Here is a 22800-nt window from a genome sequence, read left to right as displayed (position 1 = left end):
AGGCTCACCAAAGAATATTCATTGTAAAGCCGTAGTAAGTATAGGAGTATATAACACCCGGCTTTGTCAGCATCACGGCACACATCAGCATCATTTTCTGTGGTCTGCTTCTGAGGACACTGATGCAAAAAGGTCATGGACAAGCCTCTCAATTTATCAAAAAAAAAAAAACTGTGATAATACACATTTTACAGGTATCTGGATGTGCACTGAAACCTGGAGCTGTGTATTTTGCAGGCATACGGCACTTCATATCCCATTTTGTGACATTTTACGTCATTATTGTAATTTATTTGTAGGTGGGGAGTAGAAATTGAATGTGTTATTTGTGGAAACAGACCGACCCTCCCCGTGAGACGAAGATATTCCACTGGAATCTCATTGAGACATGGAAATGGCATTTTATTACATTACTCACAGAACACTAGCAATTCACATGTAAAACGGAATTCTTCATCTATATTTGGAGCTGTGAAGTTTGAAAAGAATATTAATCAACATTTATGTGACTTAGTATGTATTATGGTTTATGGATTAAAGATGATTTTCCTGGTCAGTTTTGTTTATGTTAATTTTTTATGTTAGACATTTGTTGTTGGACATTGTTAGACATTGTAATTGAACCAAAGAATTAATGAAATCTTGTCACGAACAGTTATGTTGTTAGATTTTATTCCAGATAATTGTGCACCATTTCCATGGATCCATTAATCAAGAATTTATGGGCCAACTGCCATTGTCAAACTATAATAACATTTGAGAGTGAAAGTTTTATCCTGACAGCTTTGTGTGTCGGTGTAATTGGTATGTGACAGAATGCTCCCACACTGTCATTGTGCTAATAGCAAGGTAGCGCAGCATCTATAGGATCTAGTCATTGATCCTTGGGGATGGAATTAAAACAGTCTCTCGCAATCCTCTATGTTCTGAAATCTGTATCTACCTTTGGTGCCAGGGGGTGTTGCTGCTGTGGAGCCCTCGGGGGGGTTGCTTGCACTTTGCTTCACGGCTCAGCGGCACATTGCAGGTTGAACCCCAGAGGAGCATGGGATAGCACTCGTTTCTCTAGAGTCACTAGTGGCATCTATTATTATAACCTTTTATACTGCCACACTACTAATGGAAGATGTGGTAGTCCAGATACATGGTTTCTGTATCAGTTTACTGTGATATTGACATACTCAAATACTGCTTTAATAATATAGAAATATACCTCACAAATAATGAACATATGATAGATGATATATTGCCTCTAAACTAGAATTGTATTTAGCCGTTACCAGCCTGGTTTAAATAAGTAATGGGCAAAATGCTTTAGTCCCCATTTGAAAGAACGATTTTAAAGTCCAAAAACACCAATTAAATTTAATCTCTGTAAATGTTCTTTTGCTCAAGTTCATTCTTAGAGTGGATGCCATTTTAAGGAGAAGGTCAAAATAAACCTGACCAGCAAGAAAATATCAGGTTTTAATTTGTCATAGACAATCCACATTAAAGGCTAAGCACCACTTAATGGACCTCCATGAATATTTCACATTATTGTAGTTACTGACAGATATAAGTATGAATTAAAATGGAAATAGCAGCTTAATTTGTTTTAAAACCTGACAATTTTATTAAATTGATGGAAAAACCCGAGCTCGTTACGGAAATTCTTGAATGCAACCGGTGGACAACAGCTGAACAACGCCACGGAAAAACGTTATGACAGTATCTAGCTAGCTAAATAACCAACATTATTCATGACAATAGCCTAGCAATAAGCTAAACTCAAATTTAGAGGTACCGTTATTCTTGTAAATGTGATCGAAGTCGAACTCGAATTCATCCGACACTATAAACCTCCGTAATGCAGCTACGTAGCCGAGTATAATCTGAGCACCGAGTTTAGCAAGTCAAGCTAACGTTAACTTCTACGTCACATGCAAGACGCCTATTAGAGTTTCCGAACACCGTTGGGGGGAGGGGTGGATTTATTAACAGTGGATTTGCATTGGAGATAAGAAATCTTGGTGTATATAACAGATGCGAATGGCTACTTTATTCTCACATTGTCATCACACTGTGTGGATCATACACAGCAGAACTAATGGAGTTTTCAGACACTGTCACTACTCTTCTAAGAACAGGCCACCAACCAAAAAAAAAAAAAAATCCATACCTCGATGACCTTATCTTAGTCCTTCATAACAAATAATGGATGAGGTGGTGGCAAAAAAAATCACTAAACTTCACGCAGTTATAATATCTGATGTTATAAACCATTTAACCATGACTTAATGAGAAAAATACACATGCATAACACTTATGCACCAAACATACCTACAGTTACCGGAAATTTCTCTCTGCTGAGTGATCCTTTACGTTGTTTTGTGGATTTGAGTGTAGTGTGTTGTTCAGCAGCTGAGTATGGCCTAGTATTTGAGCTGTTTCATCATTAGATGCCTCCTTTAGCTCTTCGTTTCTCAAGAAAGCCAGAAAAAGACTGTTACGTTGAGATATGACGGAATGTTCACCAGCACATCAATTCACACTGGATTAATGCAACCTAGGTTTATTTGTACTGCTTGTTTTACAGTAGGTAGAAATCTCTGGAATCTTTTTGAAATGGAAGTGTGTGGTGGGGGAAATAACTGAACTAGTCTTGTCAGGCGGGGTTAAAACTACTGAGATACTCTAGTAATTATTACTTGACCCCAGTTCCTCAGGTAAAACTAATCCTGTCAGAATAAGGCTTATGTCTGTGTTTTCAGCTGCATCTTATGTAGATGGCATGCACATTACAGACCCAGTCAGAGCCCAAAGACGAAGTAAACCCAAAGCGCATGGAGACATAAGAATAATGATTAAATACTAAGTAAAAAGAGAACTGAGCGAAAATGACCAAAAACCAGCGATTCCTCCGCGCTGAGCTCTCTGGCGTTTGGAGTAAACAGAGGCTCATTCTCGTTTAAAGGAACAGTCGCTGAAATTGTTCGTTCTGAAAAGGGCTGTTAGAGCAGCGTTGTGTTGTTTGATCCCTGTGTTATATCGTCCAAAGCATGACACAGACATTAAGGCCACAGAACTGTGAAACCTTGTGGAAAAACTGTGTCTCCTAAAAGAGAAGTGACAAAAACAAAAACAGTCAACATGTTTGGTATAAAGGTCAGTGACAGTGTGTCCCATGTTAAATGTTTTACTGCATTCTTGCCATCAAATTGTAGGAAGGTCACATGCTCATAAATAGTGAGAAATGTATGTGATTTGTGTGAAAAGCAGAGGGTTTTTTTCCCCCTTCATAGCCCTGATCTCTTTGCAGGCACAGGCCTACTTATAGAGCTCTGCAGCTTCAAACACTGGGGGATCAGAAGCTTATTATGATCTCTTAGCTAAGGGCATTGGGTCTGAGCTCTTATGACATTCCAGTCCTGACACTTTGAGCGATATGCGTAATCTGTTGGCTGTGTGGGTCTGTATGAAGTGTATTTAAATTATTTTACTGACCTTTTTAATGCTGACTCTTGGACTGGCTGCAATTATAATTGTGCTATGGTTGTTTTCCATTATTTGAATTGCAAATCAGATGAAAATCATCACATCCTCCTGCTAAATGCTATGACCATGAGCTGTTACTCTGTTAGGGGAAATTTTATTTTAAAGATTAAAAGCTGGTTTCTCAGGAATGGAGTAAACCTCGTCTCACCGTTGAATATCTGTGTAGGTTTAGGGTTAACTCTGTTCTGGACACTGAAAGTACACGGGAGTGCTTTTTCATTATTTAGGCACCGATTTTTATTTGCTTTTTGCATTTAAATCCTCCCTACATTAAATTCCCTTTTCACCTTAATACTCTGTCCGCTCTGACATTTTTAAAACACAGATATATGATCATTTCTCTCTGTCTGAATGGCAAACATTATTAAAAACAGCAGTGGCGCGATTTCCATTCGTGGAGCTGCTTAGCTGTGTTCATTTTATAGCTGCAATTGTATATCATCATCCACAAGGTCAGTATTATTCCAGAGGCTTTCCATATGGGAATCTGTTTGCTTAAGGTGGAACTTATAGCTTTTAAAGACATTTCTGATTGTAGACACCTCTTTTAACGTGTCTTTTGAAATGAAGTGTAATGAAAGGGATCATATACCCCCTTCAGTAACAGACTGTACTCTTCTGAGAATGTTTTACGCTTTGTTTTGGAAAATTGCTGTGATGAGCTGAATGCATTCGGCCTGGAGGATATTAGTGAGGTCACGTGCTGAAGTCGGATTAGTTCTGTGCACCAAACGCCACCCCAAATCTCCCTAAAGGTATTGGATGGAGCTCAATCGGTTCAAAAGCCTGATGTTGGAAGGGTTTATACCCCTCTAGCCAAGCTTGGCATTGGGCATAGTGACCTGTGGATATTTGTTGACGCTGTCTTTGATATTTGCAAAAAAAACTGTGACCTGATTTATCTCGAATATAAACATAAACTTGTATTGCCCTCCTCTAATTTTTTTGCAAATAAGGCAGCTGTGTTTAGGCACGATTTCCTGCCACCACACCAAGAAATGAGTAAATAAACAGGAATGATATGCCTCTTTAAACAGATGGCTGCTTTCATAATTTAAAGACGTAGAAACGCTGGGCCTTGCTGTGGCTGCACTGAGGCGTAAGAGATTTTGGTCCAGACCCCATTTGGTGCCGGGTTCACATCAGGGAGGGGCGCTGGGCTTAAAATGATGCTGCTGAATGGGGGAGAGATGTGTTTTATTATGATGGGATTATGATTAAACTAGAGGTGGGTAATGTTTGACTATCATTACTGTAATAAATTATTGCTCATACTGAACGAGTGCATAAACGTGTATAAAAAGACAGATGTAGTCCAATTTTAGACGGCCAACAACAACCCATTATGTCATTATCTTTGTGTCAAAACATGGCCCTAATTTTGTGCTGTTACATTTTGTCAGTTCAGAACCATAAACAAAATATTGAAGCATATCATGCACCATTTAAAATGCCTTTAGCTGGTGGGCTATTATTTTATGACAACGAACATCTTTAAATATAAACTGATACCGTTTGGCTGCGCTTCATTCTGAGCATATATGGTGATATTGGATTTTCTCAGCGTTGAAAAGAGTAACAGTGAGGGGGCAGTGAGTGATGAATAGAGGAGGAATGAGATAAATTACACTGAGATTATGATTAAAGAGTGAAATGTACCGTATGAAAATGGCAAAGGGGAGAAATGGGAGATTGTCATGAGAAGAACAGGAAGAGGGTTTGTAGAAGTCATTTTGTAATCACGCTGGTCGCTCACTGACGCCTTAATACCCTTAATGCAAGTAGCCCTTTTTTAAGCCTTTAATCCTGGAACAGTTTAATTGGCCTTCTCTCTTTCAGCCCGGACCTGAGCGAGTATTGTGGGTTTATGGAAGGATAAGGACTAAAAAAAGCTCATATATGGCATGCGTTGATATTTCACCTTCAAAACAGTGATTACTCCCCACGTTGTGTGAAAGAGGGAGGCTTTTCCTGCGTGTTGTAGAGAGTAAAGCAAAGCTGATAGAAAATGAGGCTTGTAATGTCCCCAGCTCCATTAGCCCGTGCTTGCTAGGTTTATTACATTAGTAATGTGCAGGAGGCATTAGGTGTGGGCCTGTTTGTTTTCCCTTGGTATGAAAAGCCAGGATGACCTTACCTTATTCACGATTCCCTTTTCTTTTATTACAGGCTGAGCAGCATTGAGATCAGGATTTACTATTCAGACTGATTCATACTGTGCCAGGAACGCATGAGAAAATAAACGCTAACTGAGTCAGCCTTAGCGTTTGCATGGTTAACTCAATAGAATCATGCCTTTTTTTAATGTTGCATTCATTGCCCCATTTACCATAAAGGACAGTGATAGGTTCAGACTTTGTTTCTTTAGTTCTCTTTTAACTGTGGCCTCAATATTTGTGTATTATGTGTATTTATGTTGGGATTAGACTTGTGGATTTATATTCGTCGGTACAAAATATCCACTCTTTTGTTTAGTATTTCTATGCTACTGAAAGATCACTGTGACTAAGGCAAATCACCATGGTTCCATTTTAAGGTCTCAAACATTTCTTAAAGGGACACTAATAGTAGGGTAGTGGTTTGTTTTTTTTAACTTAAAACCTACAGCTTCAAAATCATTGTGAATTCCATCATTCCACTGAACTGTAAGAGGGATAATATAGCTTCTATTGTTGGTACTTGAGTTCAGTGCTGCCGAAACTGCACTATGTAACTTTTGGAGGAGGGTAGGGAAGAATATCTTACCTACTGTTGCTTTAACATAGAACTTAACAGATGGGACTATTTGTTGAAAAATGATTTGAGATATTACCGTATAGTTTTAGACCAAATAATGAACTTTGGAAATCACTACATGAAGGCATTTCTCACTTGAGATATATATTGGAGGATCCATCCCATGTATTTAGCGTGCAGAAGTTGAAGTGAATCAAAGTGTATATGTGAGAGAGAAATGATTCTGAATCTCATTCTTTTTTTTTTTCTTTTCTTTTCTTCTGCCTGCAGTTGTGGACTTGCCAGGCTGCTCATGGACACATAGGAGCTGCTGAATTGGTCTTCAGTTCCCCTCCTGCGTGGGTCAATCACAATGAAGAGCGAGGTCCCACCAGACGCACGCCGCAAACAGGAGCCCCTGAAAGGGCCTTTGGGAAACCCAGAGCCCATGGACACTGCCAAAAGCTTTCCGGCGGAGATGGAAGTGATCGGAAAGGCGGGCAGTGAGTTCGCTCCTCTGTGCAGCGAGACTAGACACAGATCCCTGCGAGATGCTGGGGTTCGCAGAGACTCTGACAGGGGCTTTTCTGGGCGCAAAAAGCGCAAGAGCCAACAGGCAGGACCCTCGGACTGTGCCCTGAAGGAAGGACATGTTAGCGAAGCCTCGCTGCCTCCTCCTCGCCACAGGGCGGCTCTATTGGAGGCGCGCAGCGAGGACGACAGGAACCCTGAATCTTCATTTAGTGACTGTGCTTCTTCACCCTCCTCTAGCTTACGTTTTGGTGATTCGGACACTCTTAGCTCAGAAGAGGACAGAGGGCCTGCGGATGGACCCGCAGTAGCCCGACAGCAGCAACAGCAACTCAAGGCCTCCGGTCCAGCTTCAGCAGTAAGCGCCGGGGCTGGACCTGGTGCAGCGGTGGGTATACGACCCTTAATGAGCCGAACTCGTGCCAGCAGGTCCCATAAATGGGCACGACTTGACCCTGAAGCCAATCCCGTGAAGCAGCCATGCCTAAGCTCGCGGCGGCCAATCAACAGGAAGCGCTGTGTGAAAGGCGGGGCTGGGGGCGGAGCTCAGCGGACTCCGAAGCAAAAGGAGCGCATGCTCTTGCAGCGGAAAAAGAGGGAGGTGATTGCACGGAGGAAGTATGCTCTCTTACACAGCACCAGCAGCTCCAGCGAGGAGGTGTCCTCCTCGTCCTCCTCATCCTCCTCCACAGAGGGCGAGGACGAGCTGTACGTGGGCGTGAGCAGCAGCGGCGGGAGCCAGCCGAGCAGCAACGTCGTGGCCTCAGGTGAATGGCTCTTGCGTTTCCCTTACTTCACCTGCCTTAGCAGCACAGATGTTTGAAAAGGTAGTAGAGGGAATGCGGTGAAAGAATCAGAAATCACATAAACAGGTCTGTTTGCTACATGAGTCATGGTACGCAGCAAGGAGAAATATAAGCAATAACAGTGTTGAATTCATCAATTTAATTTCACTCTTTTGTCTAGAGAAAAGAGGCAAAAGATGAGTACCTTATGAACTTTTCAGCATGCTATCACCCCCATCTGATGAGTCATTCCTGTTGTTTGAGTAGCCAGTGATTCAATTTAACCAGTATTTTTTTAAAAAATGTGTCAGGATAAACGAATAGTGTTTAATGACGCTACCTGGTGGTGATATAGGCTTTCATTATATGTTAGCTTTATTAACCCTCTAGCTTCCGTAAAACATCTAAAAACAACTCTTACTGTGTCTTTGATGCAATTGCATTAAAGGTAAACAAAACCATGTAGTACTACAGCACTCTGCACCATCACACCAACAGTTACACCATTCTTCCCTGTAAATCCTAATCCTGTTCTAACTCAGGACAAACCTCTTTAAGAAGAAACTGCTGCAGCGGTCAGCTGAGTGCACTCTCCCTCATCACAGTGCTGTTCTTGTCCAGCTGTTTGCTGCACTCATTACTAGCATAAGCCGAAGATCAGGAATGTCAGGAGCGTCCAGGCATGTCAAATAGAAGGGCTGGGCTTCACAGATCTCAGAATAACCTTGTTCTTGCTGGAAAAAATGCAAAACATAATTATTTATGTTCATAATGTGCTTTTCACAGAATCAAAGCCACTGTACAATGCTCATAAAAATAGCACACACTAGAAAAGTAATAGACCCAAGGATATAAATACAAATTAACAATACAAGTAGCAAACACAGTGGGGAGAAATAGGGCAGATGCAAGGGAATAAAAAGAAAACGTAGGTAATCAAATGTAATCTGTACTCAAGTTTCCACCATGTGGAAGATGCTATTTATGACCTTTGCAGTACATTCATACACACCACATAGAGCCTACCCTCTTTAGACAATGATATAATATAGAAAGCGAATACACGTTTTAGGCAGTGTCATTCACCTGTAGACCTCGGCATCTCTGCCACTAGCAGGCATGTATAAAGAAGCCTTTGAAAACTGAGCCTGAAAGAAGAGCAACATGATCAGCCAAGCCTGTTTTCTTGTTGAAAGGAATGATAAAAATGAGAGGCATGTTCAGTGGTAGATTTCCCCTCACTGATCCATGTTTGCCTCGCCTTATCTTAAAAAAAAATTATAAAAAAAGTTGTAGTTGTTCGGGAGGGGCTCTCAATTTAAAAATGTTTTTGTTAATGTATTATAGGATAGTCCTCCTGTGGCTTTCCTTTCCTTGACTTTCCTTAGATTGTATTTATGGCGTCTTTAACATCAGTTTACTTTCTGTATTTTAGACCATCTGCCATTATTGATGATATTGTGAGCTGGATTTTTGGAAGTAAATCAGAGGCGACAGATTCAATAACATAGTGTCCGTATCTGGTCAATGCCAGTGGAAGATGATAGATCGTATTGTAACTATGCATTAAAGGCAGATTTAGAAATAATATTCATAAAACATGAATGAGGGGCGGCACAGTGGTGCAGTAGCAGGTAGGTGTCGCATTCGCACAGCTCCAGGGACCTGGAGGTTGTGGGTTCGAGTCCCGCTCCGAGTGACTGTCTGTGAGGAGTGTGGTGTGTTCTCTCTGTGTCTGCATGGGTTTCCTCCCACAGTCCAAAAAAAAAAAAAAAAACACGTTGGTAGGTGGATTGGCGACTCAAGTGTTCGTAGGTGTGAGTGAATGTGTGTGTTGCCCTGTAAAGGACTGGCGCCCCCTCCAGGGTGTATTCCCGCCTTGCGCCCAATGATTCCAGGTAGGCTCTGGACACACAGTGACCCTGAACTGGATAAGAGTTACAGACAATGAATGAATGAAAACACTAATGGATGGCATTAAACTACAGACGATGAGCAGCAGTGTAAATGCCTCGAAATCACAAATAACAGTGCACCTTTCTGCGTTGTCTTTATTTGAACATTTTTCATAGTGTTTTCAGAATGTCTGTGTAGTTTTCAGTGATATGGGCTCTTTAATATCGAGCTACATTGCCTCAGAGTTAATACTGAAATATAATAGTTCAATAAATGTGACATCCCATTTCATTCCGTTTCTCAGATAATGTACAAACAGGATGATTTTTACGTTGGAAAATGAACCCAGATGAGTGGGATGTTAGGTCACAATAAGCTGATTTGAGAACATCGAGTAACGCTGATTATTAAATGTGAAACCTTTGCCCGTGGCTCCTCTTAAATTTGAGAAAAGCTCTTTTCTCTGACAGATTGTTGAGGATGATGTTGAATATCATTAGTTCATTTACAGGTTTCAGGTTTAAGACCCGAACACCAGTGGGAAAGAGTTGCTGCATTCTTTTTAAGCATTCCTGTTGGTTCAGTTGTATTCCCTCTCAACAGCGAATATGTTGCAAGAGAAAAGGCCAGAATTTCCTGTTGTTAAATTTGCTTCAGTGCAGTGTAAGGACACAGTTTGCATTGATGAGTGTTTGCCCCCACTTTACCCCAGTCTCAATAAATGCTCAGGGGGTTTTATTTTTAAGACACACTTTCAGTTAGGCTTGTGTGATATAATGAATTATTCATTCCTTCATGATTTTGTGCAGTCACAGTATGCAGTAATATTCATTCATTCATTATCTGTAAGCACTTATCCAGTTCAGGGTCGAGAGCCTACCTGGAATCATTGGGCACAAGGCGGGAACACACAATGGAGGAGGCGCCAGTCCTTCACAGGGCAACACACACAGTCACTCGCCAATCCACCTGCCAATGTGTGTTTTTGGAGCGTGGGAGAAAACCGGAGCACCCAGAGGAAACCCACGCGGACACAGGGAGAACACACCACACTCCTCACAGACAGTCACCCAGAGGAAACCCACGCAGACACAGGGAAAACACGCCTCAAAGACAGTCACCTGGTGGAAACCCACGCAGACACAGGGAAAACACACCACACTCCTCACAGACAGTCACCCGGAGGAAACCCACGCAGACACAGGGAGAACACACCACACTCCTCACAGACAGTCACCTGGAGGAAACCCACGCAGACACAGACAGAACACACCACACTCCTCACAGACAGTCACCCGGAGCGGGACTCAAACCCACAACCTTCAGGTCCCTGGAGCTGTGTGACTGCTGCAGTAATATTTGCACTAAATGTTAGATTATGAATCTTGCAACAGGGAAAATTCATTAGATTATAATTCACTTCTTATGCACTGTAATGCATTATAATTTCTTGTTATTTTAGTTAAATAAAAAGCAAGAAACCTTAAATATTTTTAATCTGGAAGATTTCCTGCCTGATGTCTGAGTTGTGTATGTATCATGATAAAGCGCAGATGTGACACTCACTGGTTCAATTCTTTTCTGCGATGGGTGGTGTTAATGATTAAAAAAAAAAAAAAAAAAAAGAGAGAGATCAGTATCAGGGGAAAAATCTATGGCACACAATCCTTCTGTCAGTTGGTCTCACGTTTTCTCTGTCACTTAATCTTAGTTTCTCGTCACCCTCACTTTCATTTCTGGCTCTTGTGTTCTTTTACCTTCTCTAGCTCTATCGCGCTTGCTCTCTGTCTCTCCCTGTTTACGTGACACACACACTTTAACTCTCCTGTTCACGTGCTCAGTACGGGCAATCGGAGAAGTAGAAGTTGCTGACTCTTTGCTATTCCGGTATCGAATGCCAGCTTTTTTTTCCCCTTTTTTCAGTCTTTCTATGGGCTGTTTTTCGTATAAAGGTCGTTTTATATTTAGAGATTGGTGCTCTACAAACATCAGAAGCCAGAGCTTAATTCAGTCCTCATTAATGTGTGTGTGATAATGAAATTCTAGAGTATGGCTCTGCTCTGAAGCTCTAAAACGAAGACCACAGAAAAATGGAATGGAAAAACAGTATCAGCAATGTCTCTGCATTCCTCACGCGTGGCAGTGTGTGTGTGTGTATGTGTATTTATGTATGTGTGTGTGTTTCCTGTTGAGCAATAGCAACAACCCTCCTACCATTCTCCCTGCTGTTCTTTGACTACAGTACTAAGTAAGTTTACCCAAACGAATGTGGTTTTCTCTCACTGCGGCCCGAGTGCCATTGCATGCACACTCGTGCAAACGCTTGTGCATACATCACACCCTGTAGACCTGCAGAGACGTGTGAAAATCTTGTGCCTCCCTGAAGTCATGAAGCCTGCCTGTTTTAGCCCTAGAGGACACAACATGCATTATCAGTCCCCCTTTTTTTTCTTTCTCTCTCTGTTTAGAAGACTGTCTAGAAGACTATGAGCTGCTTTATAGGGAACACTGTGTCAAGAAATGTTGGCCTTAATATGGTGTACATGGCTGAAACTATTAAATAGAATCTACCTTGGTTGATGTGTGTGTATATATATATATGTACTTATATACACTCTAATTTTTGCCATTTTCTCACACTCATTTTTGCTGTGTTTAATCAGTACATATATTTTTCCATGCTAATGCTAACAACGCTGGTTTAATCTTGTCACTCTCAAAACCAGGATGGCTTGATTTATTCCATGTTGTCAAGCTATTCATATGCTCCCCCTTTAATGTATTCCCCATTCTAACACACATTATCCAACTAATCAACACCTTACCAAGCCCACCCTCAGTTGAACTGGGTGTGTTTGAGGGAGGAAAAAAGAGGCAGGTTTCAGAACCGCGGGCTTAAAACATCTGGTGATGTGCTGCTGTCAGTTATAGCGCACAGCCTTGCACTGTCAGAGCCTAGAGCACTGACACAACTTTGGTAGCAAAAATGCTAAATATTTAATATTTATTTAATACTTATTTCTCAAGAGCCAAGCACTGAACTGAGTTGTTTCATCCTCTGAGTTAGTGAAGCTCTGTGACCAGTAATGGAAGGAATGAACAAGCTATTTATTTATTTATTTATTTTAAAGCCTATAGATATTTAAGAATTCTGACGTGATTCGTTTGCTGCCTGACAGCCATGAAGAGCACATTATTTCCCCCCCAGAGTTCACAGATCACTGTGTATGTGAATAGGCCAACAAAATTGTTGACGCCAGTCCAGTTGGGATTCATGGTTTGAGAGGCATCTAAACAGCACGACACATGAGAGAAACACAGGTGTTGATCCCAAATCACTATACTTCCTATGTTGTGCACTACGCAAGTCCTAAAATGACTGAATCTAGACCATAATAGTACATTTCTAAGGCATTTATATATATTCATATATGGGAATCTGAAATCTAGTGCTAGCTGCTTGTACGCTGTAGTTTATTGACTTATGTACCTCAGTATAGAGGGACTAAAGACATTTGCATTTCAGCCAGAGACAGGCACGCTGTGTGATGGCAGTGTTTCCGAAAACCTCCATTTGCTTTCATCCTCACGAGAACAGTGACAATGCCGTTTTCAAAAATCTCCACCATGGTGACCTCTGTTTTCAGTCAGTGACCTAAAATGCCGTTTTCCTGTGGATGGGAGGCCAAAACGCAGACGACAGTAAATGCATGTAGAAATGTATCTGTTCATAACAGTTAAGTTCATATCAGTTCATGGGCGACACGGTGGCGCAGCAGGTAGTGTCGCAGTCACACAGCTCCAGGGAGGAGTTTGGTGTGTTCTCCCTGTGTCGTGTAGGTGTCCTCTGGCTGCTCCGGTTTCCTCCCACGGTCCAAAAACACGTTGGTAGGTGGATTGGCGATTCAAAAGCGTGTGAGTGAATGTGTGTCGCCCTGTGGGGGACTGGCGCCCCCTCCAGGATGTGTTCCTGCCTTGTGCTCAATGATTGTGGATAGGTTCCGGACCAAGGTTCATTACAGACAATGAATGAATGAGTAAATATCAGTTAATCAGTGTAAATCTGAAATTTATTGGACCAAATGTATACAGTTATGTATACCTCGGTTCAGAATTTGGTCCAGACTTTCTTGTGTGAGAACGCCATAAAGACGAGTAAAATGAATTTTCCTTATTATGGCACTCTTTTTCTGCTGTGAATTACATTCCCCCTCAAGTTAGAAATCTTCAGATCGTGTTGGAGTATTGGGGGAAAGTTAAGACTGTGTGTGTGTGTGTATCTTGGGAAGTAGGTGGGTGGAGAGGACTGCTGTGCTCTGGAGCTTCACTGGGAGCTGAGGGCTTTTCCCTCAGGTTGTGCCCCCCTTTTAGTGCTTCTGGAGGATGCCTTGTAGCCCACACCCTCATCCTGCAAACAGGGCGGTTAAAACACAGATACACGGGAATGAGAACGGCCCGACTGTTGGCTCACATTGCAGTTTGTTTCTGTTCTAAGTCTATTGTGGATGTTGTCAGTGATTTAAAAACACTGACCAGTTTCATTATAGAGCACAAGTACCCCTGTTTAATTGGGCTGCATCCCACTCTTGCTGCATGACATGAACAAGACACTGTGACAGTTATATAATCCGATTGCAGTATGCCTTTCAATTCATTAAAACCACAAAATCACCTCATAAGTGTCCAGCATATGGTAAACAACTTCGTGATTAGTTTGAAGGTGCGTCTGCATTACACAGTTCTCTCCTCTCTCTTATGCAGCCCTAGATTTAGATGGAATTTAGATATTTCACACTGGCAAGGTCGTCTAAAAAATGAGTTCCATTTGCACATCTGATGCATTGTTTCAAGAACAAATCATAACCTTTTCACTTGTGGAAATGAAAGCATGAATATGTATTACGTTTTAAAGCGATATGATAATCTAGCACATCCGCCGGCTTCTCATAACCGTGGCGTTTGGTGGTTTGCCTGCCTGAGAAGAGGAGAGCGGAAGGTGCTAAGCAGCAGGACTCTGTAGATTACACTACCTTAACAACACTCCCAGGAGGAGGCTGGTACTCACCAGAGCCACGAGCTTCTACCTCAATACACACACCAGCACAAATACTGTAACACAGCGTGTGCTACTGGAAAGTGAGGTGCTGTTCATTTGAAATAGTTCTGGGAAGAGATTTAAACTAGTATTGTTTTGTTCAAATGTTTATCAAACGCCAGACAGATTCTCTGTTAATGTGAGTGTTCAGTATGTGTGAGGATCTTTGAGAATTGATTAAGCTAAACTTCAAGAAGTGTTAGCAGAATTAAATGATTACATCATTAAGAAACGGAAAAAGCCTGTTCCCATGATTTGATGTGAAAGGCTTCAGGATCATGGGTTAGCGTAACAGAATGAGGCTCATGGGTTCATTGATGTGCACGCCTCCAGAAGCTCCACTACGTTATGTGCCGCTCTGCAGACTTGTGCGTCAGATCCACAGAAGCCTTGGTCATGAGACATAAACAGTACTCTGCACTAACAACCAGAACTAGAATAAATATGGATCTGTTTGTGGATCAGAAAAGGTGTGGCGTTATCCTCGGTTAAAGTGTGAAAGACAGAATGTCTATATTTTTCCAGTGTTTTTCTTTGATTTTCTTTTTTGTTGCTGGTTTATACTTTGTCTTTGATGCTGCCCCCTAGTGCAAACATGCAAAGTTAAAGTATGTTGACTCTCACCTGTACGTGGGTTTGCGTATGACATTTGTGTTGTGATCCAGAGAACGTTTATTTGGAAATAAGCATAGATATAAACCAGCCTTTTAGTTAGAGTTGTCCGGAGTTTTTGATGACAAAAACTAAGTGTTTATATATTAAGTTTTATTTAAAATGTAAATGAGATTCCAGATTTATCACATTTTTAAAACCAGATATACACTGTTCCAAGGGTTGGTTTGTGTACTAAATGAAATATTTGTGTTATCTACTCTGGAACTCCTGATTGCTCTATACTCCCTGTGCCTGCATGAGTCTGTGTTCATGTCGAGCCGTCATGGATCTAACCCCTAGTGTAAGCTTGGAGGAGAGATGAGGGACAGGGAACCAATCAGAAGCCAGCTTGTACCAAAGTCATCATCTGCAAACAGCGAAGAGCAGCTTTGTGTGACCTACATATGCACTCACTGGCTCAAAACACACACTAGCTCTACAGCTGTACTGAAACCAGCTGCAGTTCAACAACTGTGTCTTCTCGGTCACACGTACAGGGCTACAGTGTTTATTCTAAGAGGAGATGGATACCTGCTGCTTTGTTGTGGAATCATGTGGAGAGAGGAAGGTACAGAAGATGGGAATGAATACATGAAAGGATGAGCACATCATTTCCCATGGTGTGTGTCTGTCTGTGTCTCTTGGTGGTTCAGAAACTCCAGAGTATTCTGTTGGATGTTGTTTGTACCACCCTGTGATCTTAAAATAAAGCCCTGTCATGCAAATGTGGTGCCTTTACATTCTCCTAAGAGCTAACGCTGACCCACATTTATATTTATAAAGGGATCATATCATATGGCAAATCAAACTCTTTTGGTGCAGTTCAAGTCTGTGCAATTAAAGGCACAGTAACACAGCGGCTTGCTCAATTGTAAAGGATCATTAAATAATAGAATGGAAAATTGTGTAAAAACAAATGGTGGTCTTTGGGACATTTGAGACGACCGATGCTTGCTTTGCTTGTCATTGTGTTCTGTAGCAGTTTCCTTCATACTGTGTTGCAATAATAAGCCAGCAAGGATTTTATATAAGACTATATACTAATTTAATTTACTAAGATACAATTTGTAATAATTAGGTAAAATTGAAATATCATGGGTGGCACGGTGGTGCAGCAGGACGTGTCTCTGTCACAGGTCCAGGGACCTGGAAGTTTGGGTTTGAGTCCCGCTCCGGGTGACTATCTGTGAGGAGTGTGGTGTGTTCTCTCTGTGTCTGCGTGGGTTTCCTCCGGGTACCTGTCTGTGAGGAGTGTGGTGTGTTCTCCCTGTGTCTGCGTGGGTTTCCTCCGGGTGACTGTCTGTGAGGAGTGTGGTGTGTTCTCCCTGTGTCTGCGTGGGTTTCTTCCGGGTGCTCCGGTTTCCTCCCACGCTCCAAAAACACACATTGGTAGGTGAATTGGCAACTCAAGTGTCCATGGGTGTGAGTGTGTGTCGCCCTCTGAACGACTGGTGCCCCCTCCAGGGTGTGTTCCCGCCTTGTGCCCATGAATGAAATGTTTTGTTCCTGATACAGTGCTTTTGCATAGAAATTGTAGAGTAACTTTAACATTTGCGTTATTGTGCAGCCTTAAACTGAAGGAATTTTTTGTGTGCCAGGTCCACTGGATGAAGATGTTGTGGTGATCGAAGCTACCCCTGCCCCTCCTGTTCCGGCCAGTGAGGAAATCAACGTCACTTCAACAGACAGCGAGGTGGAGATTGTGGGGGATGCCTTCAGGTGAGCCCTAAAGCTTTCTCTCTGTACTCAACACCTTCAGAAGGATTTAGAAAGTTTTCTTACTTCTAACTCTATATTTAGTTCCAGTCCAGCAGTAATCTCCAACTCTGATTTCACACATGCGCACACACATGCTGCTCTTGCAGGGGTGTTTATTTTTGCCCTAAGCTAACAGTCCCTGCAGCACCAGCATGCCAATTTTTGATGAGGAATAAATTATGCCGCCTTTGGCCAGGAAAAATAACAAAAGGGGTCTGTTTATTAGGTGCAGTGCCCATGAATTGTGTTCAGTTTTCCTTTCCCATTGTTTTAATGTGCCACCCAGTTATCTTCAACATATAACATGACAACTCCTCAAAAATGTTTCATCGTATTCAGTGTTGTAGCTTAAGAAAAACACAGTCTGTAGAGTTTGCATTCCACGTTGTTGGAATCATCTTTAGAAACTGCAAGGGATGGTTTAGATGTTTCAACTCTTTCTGGTTCTCCTGTTCTGCAGTTTCCAGTGCTAAACATTGTGTTCCTCACCTGAACCTTACCTATTTCTTCATAAAAACATTCAGTGCTTGCATTCAGTGCCCCCCAACCCACAAAATGTGAAACAAGACCATCCAGCGAATCAAAATAAGTGGGATAAAATGAGCTGTTCATATTTTGCTCTGCTTTGTACCTAAAGTGCTGACATTTTACAATAGTCCTGCCTTGTCTGAGTGTCTCCAATCACAGTGCTGGACACACCTTTATATGAAAACACAAAAACAAGAACACGGTTAAATGGAAAAAATGAGCACTGAGACATAAAAGCGCTGAACAAAAACTATAAACATGAAAACACAAGAAATAATGAGCGAAAATGGCTAAAATCAGAGCTGCACTTCCACACTATGCTTTTGGGCCAGGCTAAGCAGTGGCTTACTGTCATTTAAAGAAACAGGCGCTGAAACTGTCCGTTCTGAACAGGGGTCTTTAGACGGGCAGAATGATGCTGTGGTGCTTGGTCCTTGTAGTATGTTTGATCAAAGCATGAGACGGACATTTCATGAAGTCTCCAGAAATGTGTTAACTTGTGGGAAAGTGGTATTAGAACACATCTGTCAGTCGTCTGTTGATCTGCAATATGTATTATGTTCTTACTAATAAATGCTACCACAAAACAGAGAATAGATCATTGTCTGAGGAGAATTGTCTGAGGTTTGCACTAGTCTGTAATATTACATTTGCTGGAGTGTGGGTTCGGGGCTCTCTTCCCGCCTCGGGTTGTCGACTAGAAGTGAGCAGGCCTCAGGGGCTGAGAGTGTTTACATCTCTCTGTAGGCCTCAGAGTGGACGCTATCAGTGCTTGTGTGAGATTGCACATCTGGGGCTGGATATAAAGGTGGCAGGCTACACTTTCCACAACTGTCCCAGCTGTTGCAGAGCACTTCAAGGACGAGCCATGTCAGGGCTAATGTGATCTTCTCTCTGACTGTCTGTGTGTCTCTGTCTCACTCTCTTCACAACAACCCCCCCTCCCCCCCATTCCTTCATCCCTCCTTTTCCGTTCTTTTTGGTGTCAAAATTGTAACAATGCTCCCTCAGGCCAATTTCACGAAACCCTGAGGTCATTCGAACTCTCCCACAGGCAGCCTGCTGGAAATTCGGTTAAATGGCCTCTGGTTAAAAAGTAAAGACACTCTCATGAGATAAATTTGAGGTAGATGTGCCGCCTTGCTACGTTTACAGCATTTTGATTGGTGCTACAGTAAAATGGCTTCACAGTTATTAAATTAATTTAAATAAATGTTAATCATTTAGCAAGGTTCTTCAGTGTTTATTATGAAATTGTAGCTTGTTAATTGGAGTGCAAAGAATTGCAATAATCAACTGAGTTGTCATCTTTGAACCTTCTGGATAGGTAACTTGCTTTCTAGCTGAATTCCTAGTGATGTTGCATGTATATTTCTTTCTCTCATTTCTCCCCACACACATTAGTGAGCGTAGGGCGCCCTTGACCATGTTTGCAAGGTCTCTTGTCCTTTCTTGTACTTCGTTTGGAAGGTACAAATCACAGTTTACCAGGAACAACATGCAAGACCTGTTCTTTTTGTGATTCTTGGATCTGGATTCCTAGCTGTCACAGTTGGATCCTTACATTGCCTACTTTTCCTGCTTCTAACACCATCAAATTCGAGAGGAGAGCTGATTGCTCACTTTGTTCCCACCACTTGACAGCAGCTACTGTAACAAGAAAATCATTGTTACTCGCTTTACCTGTCAGTGATTTTAATTCAGTCCCTGATGAGTGTATTAAAAAAAACTTCATAAATTAGTGGGATAATACTATCTGTAGTGTTCAGGAATAGTATGACTTTTTGATACCATCCCCCTACACTTTTCACTTCTTTAGGGGACCGTGTCCCAATCCTAGGCTCATAATTGTTATTGAGGTCCCTGTGTGTGCAGAGCTGAGTCATTTCCAACAGCTTGATTCCATTATCCCACTCGCTGCTGCCAGAAATAGCGTGGGCCGCCAGTTTGCTCCTGCCAGCAAAGTCACTTTGTCAAACCGTAAAGGAACATGGCTCTGTGGTCGCTGGTGCCTTGCACCAGCTCAACTGGCCCCCTTTTTATTTTCCCTTGTGACTGTGGACCAGCCTACAGTGTGTGAATTGGGGCCGCCTGATATGGAAAAAAGACCACATTGAAGTTGTATGTCTGTATGTTATTGTAGTGGTATTCCTTGTAATGTACAAGAAAAATGTGAAACTCTTGATGTGGGATAATTACACGTCGGTCTGCATTACTTTAAATCAAATTATTACTCTTTATTTGGCTCATATTGGTGCCTTAATTGATTAAAAACTCCAAACACACTTTTTTTATTGGCTAAGGATGATTGCTTATGAAAAGAACAAACAATTCATTGTGATCACAACCTTTGGCTCTTTATTAAAACAAACTCACAGAACTCAGTTCGTGGTGTGTTTGCTTTTTGTCTATTCATTTTCCACCAAAACAAAATCCCCAGGTGAAGCTTAATTTGATAATGTTAGACTTGTCTTGCAGTATTTTCTATTGCAGCTTTTGTTTACACAGATTTGTTTGACAGGATCGTATTCCAGAGCTCATAAACCACTTAGAGTTGGTGCCCAGTTATTGGCTGGAGGAGGGTGATCTGGAAGCTGCATATTGAACTAAACAGATATGTGCTTCGTCGTTTCAAATGCGTTAAATGTAGTAGAGCCATTTTGGCATGAATGGTGTTTTCTGGATGAAGCCTCACGTTTTTACAAGAAATTTTACCCCAGCTGTTTTAAATCATAACAATATCCAGAAGAACAGACAACAGAACCCACAAAATGCTGTCTTTGTATAAACTTGTAAAAGGTGCTTTATTCATATTTTAATATTTAGCATATTAATATTAATCTTGCTAACTTTATTGAATGAAGTATATGTGAGCAGTGTGTCCAAGTGGCAGGATGTTAGCTGATATCAATAAATATAAAATAAATATCTATTGTCTGCTGATAAATTGTGTATTTACACATACACCCCCCCACCATCTCCTTGTTTCTGCACCCACTGTTCATTCTCTCAATTCCACTGACAATACAGGAGTAGTTTTATAGTGCTTCAGTTGCAGACCCATCTGAAAACTGCAACCCTTCTTTAACCAGATTTTACTCTGCTCTTCAATGCACAGGAACCCCACAGAGCATGTGGATGGTGGGTGATCCTCAGTGCTACAGTGACACTGACTTGGTGGTGTGTTGCACTGGTAGAAGTGGATCAGACACAGCAGTGATGCTAGAGTTTGCTGGACTGGGAATCCAGCCAACAGCTTCCTCTGTCCAGTTATGATGGACTTGAGGACGACCAACGCAAAATGTCTCTGACTTTACATAGCATAGGATATCTCTAATAGAGTGGACAGTGTGTGGGTATGTGGTTTTAAACACTCAAGCAGATACTGCTGTGTCTGATCCACTCATACTAGCGCAACAGCAACATGTCAATGGCACTGCAGCACTGAGAATGATCCAGCAGTCATTGGTCTGCTTTGTGGGGGTGTTGAGTATTAAAGGACTAGGTGAAAGGGGGCTAACATGCAATATGCAGAGTAACAGATGGACCAAAATTTGTAATTGTAGAAGAGTACTCCTGTGTGTTCAGTGGGGCTGAGGGAATGGACAGTAAGTGTAGAAACAAGGAGGTGGTGGTATTGGTTATGGTTGACCTGTGTGTGTGTGTGTGCGTGCACAGTGTTTTTATATCTCACACACGCTTGTTGTCCTGAGCCTTTACTGTAAGACCAACAAGTGAAACATGTAAACGTTTGCCAGAAATGCCTGGGCTTTAACAGAACCCACCCAGATTCTGCAACAGAGCCAGTCCTAACACCCAGCAACATCAATGAAGGTTTTGGCTTGTTTACTGCGGTCCCTCTCCTCCTGCCTTTGACATATTCTCTCCCTTTCTCTGTCTCTTCTCAGCTATGTATCTCTCCTGTTTTCGTAAAGGTCAGGAAACCTATTATTCTTGATCACATGGTGGGCAGCAGTGTTACTGTGCTGGTGCAGTCCCTTGTGATTCCAGCTGTTTTTTTTTTTCTTCCAACACCCCTCCAAATGGGGGAGGGATAGGGAGAAAGAGACGATCTGTGTGTGTTTTCATACATTTTCAGGACATAACTGTCTGAGTGGAAAACCAAGAGAAAGCATAAATGCTTCAGCTTTGTGATTTTTCATTATGTAAAGGTACAGAACCATCTTGTTTACTGCTGTTAAAGTATATCTGCTTTGGGGTGTAGTATTACATATAGTAATGCATACGGTAGGGCATGTCCTGATATCGTATAAACGTTAGTGTGTGTGCCTGTGTGTGCTGGTAGAGTACAGGAGCTGTAGGGTCAGGTAGTGGGTTTGAATGCTGATAAGGCCTGTAGACTCTGTTGGCTGAGGAATGTAGAAAAGTAGTTTGAGGTTTTGGGGGAGGGTTAATGGCTGCAAGTCTTTGCAGCTCAGGAAAACGAATGACCTGCGACCAAGGTCATATGAAAAATGGGGCTGGTGTGTTTGCTTCTATGTGCAAAACAGAGGATAAGGAACTAGGTGGGTCTTCTTTTTTTTGTTGCCAAATTGTGTTGCACCACACAAGCTGGTTTTTACATTGTGCTTATTATCTGCTAAATTTCTTCCATTCTTAATTGGGTGTAATGAAATCCGCAGTCACTGACATGATGTATTTATGACACTTGATGGAAACTGTTATTGACTATGGAAACTAATATTGACCCATGCTTAAATTTCAGCTCCTAATGCAAAGCTGAAATCTATAGCTCCAGCTCTCTGACTCTGACGAAGCATCCAAACTGAGGCTTTTTTGGTGTCTTTTGGCTTGAAAACAATTTTAAAAAGGCTCCACATTGGACAGTTATATAACGTGTATATATGCTAGTGGTGTTAATGTTCATGGTGGCGTTTGTAATCCAGAACTACTCATCCAACATCAACGTTTCACCCCACTAATGATCACATTTGTCATGCTTTGCTGTGGTGGTGAGACCATACAGCAGGACGGGACTGACCATCAACACACAAAAAAAAGGTCACCTGCCAGTGCATTGCCTATTGAGGAACAAAGACTCTATCAGTGATTTTGATTTCAGATTAACTGTAGATGAACAGGGGTCTTCACCTATCTGTAATGGTACTTTTCCAGTGCATAGAACCTATACGACTCGACTCGGTTCAGCACGGTTCATTTCCTCTTCCGTTGGCCAAATCAGGTCCCTGGAATCAGGTAAGTTTTCAGTCCCAGTTCGCACCGGGTTCAAACCGTGCCGAGTAGGTACTAAATGGTGACGTGTAAACCCTGCAGAGCTCT

The 22800-nt window shown here is 41.9% G+C and overlaps 1 protein-coding gene across 6 annotated transcripts in view; it reads left to right on the top strand.

The window, feature by feature from the left end:
- The window catches only part of LOC136679154 (E3 ubiquitin-protein ligase Arkadia-like), a 49355-nt gene that overhangs the window by 1376 nt on the left and 25179 nt on the right, over positions 1–22800 (top strand). For all 6 annotated transcript variants that reach the window (XM_066657497.1, XM_066657494.1, XM_066657499.1 and 3 more), the window contains exons 2-3: positions 6544–7550; positions 16812–16932. In XM_066657497.1, coding sequence (XP_066513594.1) covers positions 6626–7550; positions 16812–16932 — 1046 coding nt within the window. In that variant the 5' untranslated portion in view covers positions 6544–6625. The remainder of the gene's footprint in view (positions 1–6543; positions 7551–16811; positions 16933–22800) is intronic.

The sequence above is a fragment of the Hoplias malabaricus genome, chromosome Y, assembly GCF_029633855.1.
Source record: "Hoplias malabaricus isolate fHopMal1 chromosome Y, fHopMal1.hap1, whole genome shotgun sequence".
NCBI lineage: Eukaryota > Metazoa > Chordata > Actinopteri > Characiformes > Erythrinidae > Hoplias > Hoplias malabaricus.
Note: the sequence above shows the minus strand (reverse complement) of the source record. Positions and strands in the feature narration are given on the sequence as shown.